Source organism: Ornithodoros turicata, chromosome 7 (assembly GCF_037126465.1).
Source record: "Ornithodoros turicata isolate Travis chromosome 7, ASM3712646v1, whole genome shotgun sequence".
NCBI classification, from domain to species: domain Eukaryota; kingdom Metazoa; phylum Arthropoda; class Arachnida; order Ixodida; family Argasidae; genus Ornithodoros; species Ornithodoros turicata.
In genome coordinates, this window is record NC_088207.1 from 3972474 (window position 1) to 3982216 (window position 9743).

General features: G+C 44.7%; 1 protein-coding gene across 1 annotated transcript; it reads right to left on the reverse strand.

The window, feature by feature from the left end:
* Positions 1-7162: 7162 nt before the first annotated feature.
* On the reverse strand, positions 7163-9356 carry LOC135399474 (putative nuclease HARBI1). The gene is made up of 5 exons (XM_064631247.1): positions 9085-9356; positions 8702-8971; positions 8301-8413; positions 7882-8020; positions 7163-7820 (listed from the first exon to the last, which is right to left on the reverse strand). The coding sequence occupies exons 1-5, from the start codon at positions 9266-9268 to the stop codon at positions 7423-7425; spliced, it is 1104 nt and encodes a 367-aa protein (XP_064487317.1). The 5' UTR covers positions 9269-9356; the 3' UTR covers positions 7163-7422.
* Between the last annotated feature and the right edge of the window lie 387 nt (positions 9357-9743).

Genomic DNA, 9743 nt, shown 5'->3' on the forward strand with positions numbered 1-9743 from the left:
GACCTGCGGCGCCCCATGTATTTTCTATGGGGTAAACTTTGGCGTATTGCTCAGTAACTACTGAACCGATTTTGACAAAACCGGTCTTGTTGGAGAGCTTCTTGAAAGCTTGTGGGGAAATGGGATTGAAACTGGGAGTATTTAGAGCAGCTTTTCGATAGGAGTGTCGAAATAATTGGGAAAATCGCCAAAATCAGACATCCAATTTGCGAAGCGCACAATTCTAATGTTATGACGCTCAGACGAAATGTTTGGCCAATTTGCCCTTCGAAAATCTCACTGGAATATTTTTGCACCGATATTATTCCTCACCACGGCTCTGCTCACTCACAGTTATCCGATATGTGAATGTATGTCAAACTTTCTTTCGTGCGCACATTTTCAAGCGCACACTGGCGGCACATCGGGGGCAGTACAAGAAGTAGCTATCAATCTGCCGTATAGGACCGCTATTCCAGCAACCTATCCTAAAGTGGCCCTCCCGGTGGGGGATTACGGTCAGCGGAAGAACGTAGCCTGACTGAACAACGGAGCATCGCTCGAATTCAAACAATGAGTGTGTGGGAGGGAAAGAAGGAGGGAAGGGACAACAGGAGAGCTTTGTCAAAGCCATACTTTTCTGTGGTGTCTGAAAAAGAATGTCTTTTGATAGGTTTTGATGATGCAAGGCGAGTTTGAGAAACATCTTTTCAGGCAGTTGATGTACCTGTGCATTTATATATCACAGTCTAGGATTCAAGCATTACGTAAATTCAAATTATAGTGACCAGTGTCACCTCGCCTTCACATTATTTCAAGCACAATTATTTCTTATTGTTTTCAATATGGTTATACGTCCCCACTGTACTGTAAAACAGTGCCTCCCCATTTCATCGAACGCCGTTTAATCGATGCCATTTTATCAAACGCCATTTCATCGGGCGGCGGACTCAAAACGTGACCGTATGGGTAGCAAAAGACATGCATTTGCGCCTCAGGGTTCTTAGCATGCAGAAAATGGCTCCGGAAAATATGGTCCCGAAAAAAATGGTCGCTTGTTGCGTGGGCAGAAATAATGGTTCCGCTGGGTTCCGTGCGCCCAAAAATACAGTAGCGCCGTTGTGAATAGCTGATGAAACGGATCTTTGCCGGGCAGGTGCTATCATTCGCCCTCCTGATTTATTGAAATTCCACTGTAAAGAAAAGGCAGTTTTATGTGAGTTCCCTCCGTTGTCATATGTAAAACTTCTTCGTTTTGTGACATGCGGAACCCGTGTCCAGAAAAGCGCGTTGGGTTTCCGTGATATTGCGTCGCCGCACCGAAAGAAACGGTGTTTCTCCTTGAAATGCCAGGACTGCCTCTCTTTCATATCCCAGCATTCCCCGCGCGCGCGCGTTCGGTCTTTGGGCTCTTTGTTCCTCCCCATAAGAAATTTCGCGTCGCCGCCTTTTGAACGTGGAATACGTTCCCGATATTTTCAGGGTGACTATGTCATCCTTTACACCTCTGTAGCTACTCCTGCATCGATGCTTGTGACTAGATTTTAAAAAAAAAGATGCTATCAGCAGCAACGTCCTTCCAGAAACCATGCAAAGCGTGATGGACGCAGCACGTTTTGTGGTACTTACTCAGAGCAGTTGTTAATTTAGTTGATGTGTGCTTAATTGCGTGTAATTCGTGTCCCATATTCCCAGAGCCACTTGCCACACATGGTCATCGTCAGAACTCACCTGAGCGGAACAGCGTCTCTCTAGCATCGAGTGTAAAGCGGTGAGCCCGATCACAAAAATACTGCGGGTGTTTTACGTTGTAAAATAATCATTGTTCATCGTACAATGTTGTTTGCTTTGCAGCCGCTGAGGATACTAAATACATATATCGGGCTTGAGTAAGCATGGTGTCACGTTCAAATGAAGACGCTGCCGCTCACGGGTAAAGGAAGCTATGTATCCGTGTTATGTATGCCAGATGAAATCTAGGACTTTGAAGATACTGCTGCAAACTGTTGGCAACTGCATGCACTTCCTTCAGAAATATCTCCCAACTATGATGATGAAGCTGGTTGCAAGACTGGTTTGTGCAGGTGAACTCACTTTTCTTGACAGTATTTTGATACCACGGCAGCATCTCCTATATTTAAAAGTCGAGTCATGAAATGATGAAAGATGGAAGTCACTGAAAAGGTTAGCCAGCTGTAGGACTCGAACCCACATCTTCTGGATTACCGGTCCAGGGCTCTGCCAATTGAGCTAAGCTAACAGACCTCCCCAGCGACTTCCAAGGGTGCGTCCCCCCCCATCTGAAGGAACAAATCAACCACTCTCTCTCACTCATCCCCCTTTCACTCTTACATTTTTCTCACTCATACACACAATCATACGACGGGATCGACGCAAGCGGCAAGTGTTGAACATGAAAGAACTGATGTTCTGAGTCATGTAAGTTCGATGTATACGAAACATGAGTCCATTCCACAAAAAATAATTGGCGTAGTAACAGTTCTCAGTTTTGACTTCGTAGTTTTACCTTTTCGCGATTCTGTACAGCGAGTCACATAATTGAAACATTCATCTCTACAGGCTGTAACTGTAGATGCTACTGTGCATTTCATACTTTTTGGAGAGCGAACGCCTCGTGTATTACCTAATAGTGGTATATTTTATAGTTCTTTTGTGTTTTGATTCATTGGTGTTATACTCAACATCTGGTTCAACTTTGCAAATTTTGACGTTTTTGTAGGCATGACAACTTGAGTAGTAAGGTAAGGCATAGTAGAGCAGTGTTTGCCAAAGTATGGTCTGCGGACCGCGGATTGGTATTATCAATCTTGAGAGTTGACAAGCAGTGCACCATCGAAGAAAAAGTACGGAATGGCGTAGCAGTGTGTTATCTTGGCTCGAAACGGAGCAGACAAACATGCAATTGCGTTGCAAGCGGTTAATTGGTGTATTCCGCGCCACCAGGCACGAACTCTGGCTTTTGCCACGGAGGGCGCAATGCAGTGTACACAGCGCGTATCCCGGTATATTTGTGTGTGTGTGTGGGGGGGGGGGGGTCCGTGAATTGGTTCATCGCTTCCGGGGGTCCGTCACCGCCAAAAGTTTGGGAAACGCTGTAGTAGAGCACATTGCAGTGCAATCTGGTACCTCTTATTCTTAATACATGGTACGAACTTCACTTGAAGAGATTGCTGCGGAAATTGACACTTTCGGTCTCGACAGCAAGTCTATGAACTGTAAAAATGAAGTCAATGAAAAAGCTAATTCTGGGTGAACTAATTCCACGGGGAACGTAATTATACACTTTCTTTTTTTCAGGTGAAATAAAGCAGACTTGGTGTTCAGATATGAATTTGTACTGTTGTGGAAACACTGTTTTCATGCATCGCCTTGTTTCTTTGTAGAGCTTAAAAACGCCATGTACAAGCTTCCCTTTCACTGTAGGTGTCGTCTCTCATACGTGTAAGTCCCATTCAATCACCTAGAGAGTCTTTGATAACTTACAACTGCGCCAAATCTCTTCCTTTTGACTGTCTAGTGGCTTTCCCTACCACCCCCACACACAGACCCCACCCATCGCATAGAAGCCGCTAGACCCCACCCACTCACTGTGATCACTGGCTTCCTTTGCCTGCAATGCTGACGTATCATTATGGCATGCGTTCTCGTACCGTGTTATTAATACATGCCAACAAGTAGTGCAATACGATAGGTATCTTCTGGATGAAATCACACTTATGAACCTAGGATATCAAACCAGTAACCTTCATAACCAGTAAACTCTGATATTGTGCTTTACATTTCCTTGTACTTCCAGAGGACACCACATCAAGATCTCGCATTCCAAGTCAGCATTGACAAAGCATCAACAGCATCAAGACATTTAGTGAGACAGTTATCCTTTTGTTCAGGCCCTGTTATGTGATAAACTTCAACTACCCAGCATGCGCCTCAGCCTCTCTGCCTCTCAAAGGTAAGATGACATGTTATTTGTACGGGTTAGCAGTGTAGCAATATACATGTGGCGAAGTGAACTCACTGTTCATTGCTGTAACACACACACACACATAAATGGGATGATGATGAGCTGGGTCATTGCTGTAAGCAACAAATGTAGCCCTGACAATTGAAAGGCACACAGATGTGTTTGATGTTTGTCGTAAATCCTGTTAATTTCACATTTTGCAATATTTGGTTAAAAATTCAGGTGTGGTTTTTGGTATTCAAGATGAATTTGATGCTTTGGGTGTTGAATAATTGATCAAAATTTTATACAATAAATTTAAATATAATAATGAAGAATATATTGCCATTATTTAGTCTTGCACTATAATGTCAAAAGATAACATTAAATTGTGACCTACATGAAAAAAAAAGCTGGAATATTCAAATGCAAATCTCGGATGAAGATGGTAAATTTCTGGTAAAAAAATTTCTTTAGTGAGTTCACTTGAGAGTGGTACTTGTCTGCTGCATCTGGAATTCATGCATTTTGTACACTAAGATTTGTTTCAATTTTGTTATCTGTTCCAAATAAATGCCATGCACAAACTTCCAAGTGCCACTTATGTGCACGGCATTGTTATAATTGCTGTATACATATTATCTACTATGGAAATACTCATGTCTTTTGTTACTGAGCCGTTACAATGTAAGTGATTGACTTTATTGCATTTCAGGGATACAATGGGAATAAACTCAGAATTAGAAGAATTTAAAGGACTGTGCAATTGGAGGAAGCACTAGTGCTAAAAAGCTACGACTCAGCCCGTGACTGCCAGTGAAGAAGCAAGAACATGTACAGTGTTTTTTCTGCGTGCAATACAGTACTCCAAACCGAATTTTGCTTCCTGCATTTTATTTTTGCAAAATAGTAAGCACATCACATAGCAGAAACAACAGCACTATGCTACAGATTGCTACAGACTGACACACAATGATGCAGGTAAAATTCCACATGTTATCACGGTGAAATTGAATATCAATTTTTCTACCCAAACCGCAAAAAAAAAACTATACTCTAGAATTATACTCTGTTTCTTTCATTAGTGTTCAGGAAGCTACGGAAGTGCATGCAAAGATACATCATATTCCGTCAAAAAAAATTCCACCATTGGCCGCCGTTTTGTTACGGAAATGTTTCAACACTGTGGGAGACAGACTTTTTAATGAACATTGATGTTAATAAACAATAAAAGCTGCACGCCATTGAATGAGGAATATAAAAGCGGTTACATTCGCTGCGCCGCTTGTACTGTGCGGTTTGCGTCTGTTCTTTCTGTTCTTTTCTCGCTCGCTGTCATATCGCGGAGTACGGACAACGTGACCAGGGGCGGATTACTGGCCATTGCATCGGTGCGTCGGCCTAACGTGGCAACGCCCACCGTCGGGCAAGCGCGCGCTGCCGACGCACGATCTGAAGTGGTCAGTAAGGCCACCGTCGTCCGCTGGATAGGCGAGCCTCGCCGGCGCGAGGAGCAATGACGCTACTCTCGGTGGCAGACTCACGTCTGTCAAGCAAAAAGCCTAAATTTGACGACATTAACTTACTTTGTATTTACCTCTAACAAATATAAATTTTGTTACCGCGTGGAAAGAAACCTTCTTGCACATACTTCGCTAGATGAGCACGTAATACACGAATCAGCCAATGCGAATGCAGTGCGGTATCGTCTGCTGCCGTCGCCGGCTCGAAGGGAATCCTTCGGATCTCGGAGCTATCTCTTTTTCTTTTCACTCTACACATGTATTGATGATTAACTCCGTATTTGATTTAAACATCGCATTCGTAGAAGACGAGGACGGTGATGTGTACACTTTACGCCGCGTGCAAGATTGACGAGGATAAAGTTATTTGCGGAACGTGTGCTTGCTGAGCTTTTCCAGTAATTTCCTCCTCCTTTTTAGTTGTACAACTAAACTAGGCAGTGATTCGGGTAATAGCAGGTATACATTTCCCCTCTATCTCCTTATTTATGCAGTGACGCTTTATTTACAGGCATGGCAAATGAAAACCAAAGGCAAATTTTACTGTCATTACTAGAAGAGTCCCCTCAGCTCTCAAATAACAGGCAGTTTCTGCCCGGTGAATCAGCGGCAGAACGCAGGGCTAAGTGGGATGCCATAGCTGTCACCCTTAATGCTCTGGGTACCTTCCAGAAGGACGGAAAGGGCTGGCAGCAGATATGGAGGGACTGGCGTTACCGCGTCCGTAACAGGGCGCGTGACGTCAGAACAAGAATGCACAGTACGGGTGGTGGCAGTGGCCTCGTTCTCATTGGAGGAGAAAACGGAAGCCATAGTGTCAGAGAGATTTCGGCGCAGCTTGGCGAAACGGACCGCCGTGTAATGGCGCTTGTAGGATGGGACTCTGTAGCTGGCATTTCAGGTGGAGCCCAAGTACAGATGGGAGGCGGCGCCGTCGTTCCCACTGAGCCGCGTCCAGTAGGCTAAGTTCCAACGTTGTTTGTAGATATAATATTCAGTACTATAAGAGCACGACATTTTATAGCAACCAACACCTGCACAGGATCCTGGGGAGGACGACGATATTGTGGTGCGTACTTTCCGAACATTTCTTTATGTCTGTCTCCACGTGTTATGCCAATACTTCAAGCTCAGGACTATAAATTAGCTCATAATTATACTGTATATAAGTTCATGAATATAAATTAGCAGGTTGCAGCTCAGGACGACACACAGCCTGCTGAGGTTTCCAGAGAGTTGCCGGCTACAACAAGCAGCCAAGGTCAAAATGTGCAGAGCGGAGGCCGATGTCGACGGAGGAGGCGGCGGGTGCCACCATCAATATCACTCCAACTCCTTGAAGAACAAAGGAGAATGGTGGAAGAGCAACGACGGACTGCAGAAAGCATTGACCGCCTATGCCAGGTATGCCCCATCACAGTTACTGTCAATACGGACAATAAAATATGTGCTGGCTCATTCCCACAGGCACTGGCTCCAATATCGCAATATTTTGCGCACAAACTTCTGCAGGAAAGGGATACAAATGAATAGCGCAAGTATTGCTAGTTTCTTTTTTTTTATTGCAGTGTCCAAGTATTCCATTAATAAAGAAATGTCATGTTTGTGCAAGACGAAATTCATTTCACAATGGTGGGTTACAAACACACTAACTCAGCTACTGCTAAACATTCCCTACATGGGGAAACACTCGATGCCATGCCCATGTTTCCATACACATCCTGTATATGTATACACGAGGCACTGTATGGTAAAAAGTAAATAGAGAGCACGAAAACAGCCCAATAAAATGTAACTTAATTTACATGTTTGAGCATTTACCGCATTTCTCGTGATGTTTTCATTACGAGAGTTGCAGCAACACTAGCTGTAAGGTTGCCAAAGCACATGCCAGTCATAGGGACAAAGCGCAAAAAGAAAAAGTGGTGGGGCTATAGCCCTTAAAACAAAACCCATTTAACGAAAGCATCGCGCTATCAGCTGCTCCCTAGTACGCAGCCCCCGGTTACTTGCTTGGTGTTGTTCTTGTTCCTCGAAGCTTTGTTGAGCATGTTCCTCTTCACCATCTTCGGACTCGCCACTTTCAGTACCCTCTGTTGGAGCATTCATGTTATATGCCAAGCACAAGTTGTGAAGTATACAACATGCCGTTATAATGTTGCACGATCTATCAGGAGCAAAGTGCAGGGTCCTGTATCTTTGGAGGCAGCGGAAGCGCATTTTTAGTACACCGAAACACTGTTCAATGCAGCAGCGTGTCTTTGTGTGAGCCGTGTTGTATGCAGTCTCTTCAGGGTTTGTCGGAGACCTCACTGGAGTCATGAGCCACGGCTCTAAAGGGTACGCGCTATCACCTGTAGGAAGATCAGACAAATAATAGACATTTTGCACGAAGCGGACAGTTCACAACCCTACCTATTAGCCACTCTTCATTTTTGAAAAATCCTGACGTGGCAGCCTGGCGCAGCTCACACATGTTGAGTATAGATGAATCGTGGCAACATCCAGGATATCTCGCAGTCATGTAGAGAATCCGACGTGAAGCATCACAAACCTGTCAAAAGAAGCAAGGCAAAGTTTGAAAAAGCAAGAAGTTATTTATAAACAAAGAATAATGTATAAAACACATACGACGGTCCTCGTCATGTGCCCTCTCGCGAGTGTAAAATTACTAAAGTAGATAGTTTAAGTAAATAGTAAGTAGCTAGTTTATGTTAGTTAGTAATAGTTTATGCAAGTTTTAAGCAATAAAGGCGTGTTTTCCTCCTCACACTTTGTGCAAGATTTGTGAGCATATCTTTGTGAAATACACAATGAAGGGACAAAATACTCACAGCTAGCACATTAATAGCGTAGTACCCCTTGTGGCAATAATAGTTTGAATCTTCGAACCGTGGGTCACCTTGGCTGGGCTGCATTATCGCAACCTCGGTACCGTCAATAGCACCTGAAAGGGTTGACATCTAAGCAAATGGCTCCTTGCGTAAAATTGCCTTTGCAGGGATCGAAATACATAGTCACTTGTTTGAGACTATATTCCTGTTTTTATGCGCGAAAATCTTCACAATCCAACTGAGTTTCACATGAGTGCAGTGAAACTAAGAAGAACGAAGGATGTGCCAATGCTAGGTGCAGATGAAAGAGATCCAGCAAAGATACACACCTGCATGACTGACTCAATGAATGTGCCGGGTTCTACACCCACAGAAACATAAGTTGGAAAAAATAAACCTACCGACACAGCCGGGGAAGCCAGCCATCTCATAGAAGCCTCGTTTAACCTCAAGCTTCTCCTCATCTGTTGTCGGGAACTTCATATATTTGGGCGCCAGTCGTTTGATGATTGCGAGGCTCACGTCGTGAATCGCCTCAGACACGGCGTGGGTGCTGCAGGCGAAGTGTTCGTCATTGCCTATGTTGCCGAGGAATGCTCCAGTGGCGTAAAATCTCAGAGCCATGAGGACCCTCTGTTCAACAGAGAGCGTCGATCTGCGCCAACGTTGCACTACACATAGGGATAGCAAAACGAACCGGTCTCGGTAAGGTAGAATAAGTATTTACCCCAAACAGTGCAACCCTTTTCAGCGAGCGATTTCAATTTCGGTCAAAGCTGCATACCTCTCTGAATATCTTCCCGGACGGCATCACACACCTCTGTTGCTGCTGCTTTGGACAGTCGGAAGAAGGAGACAAACTGCTCTTCCGACAACGACGTGAAGGCATCCTCGTGAGCACGAAATGTCCTCGTTGACTCCACTGAAGCAGCTCCTTGGTCCTCTAGGAACGCGTACACAAGCGCCATTTTAAACGACGAACATCGCAGCGTTTTGCGTCGGCTGACCTCCTCGCCCAATGGCTACGAACGCCACACACCCGGCGACGGTGGCAGGCTGCGAGTAAGGTCACTTCTTCCTTCTCACGACGAAGCGGGTCACGTGCAGCACGCGTTACTATGGAGACGACGCTGCGCTACGCACCGACAAGTGGCCAGTAATCCGCCCCAGATTAGGAAGCGAGTTCCAGCTACGTTCTGCAGATTTCTGCCAGATAGGTTGGAAAATTGCTACCAGCGTTCTTCTATAAACGGAAGCATTTCACAGCAGTGAGCAAAATGGCACGTTACCTTCTGTATTCTTACCAATGAAATGAAACTCTTACGAACGCTTTCAACTGAGCTCACTATTCTGAGGCTTCCCTTGACGCTCGCTGTACGTGCGCGTGTCGTCGGATGTATCGGGTGTAGATCTCAACTCAACCTGGATGCTAGTGTTTTTCTA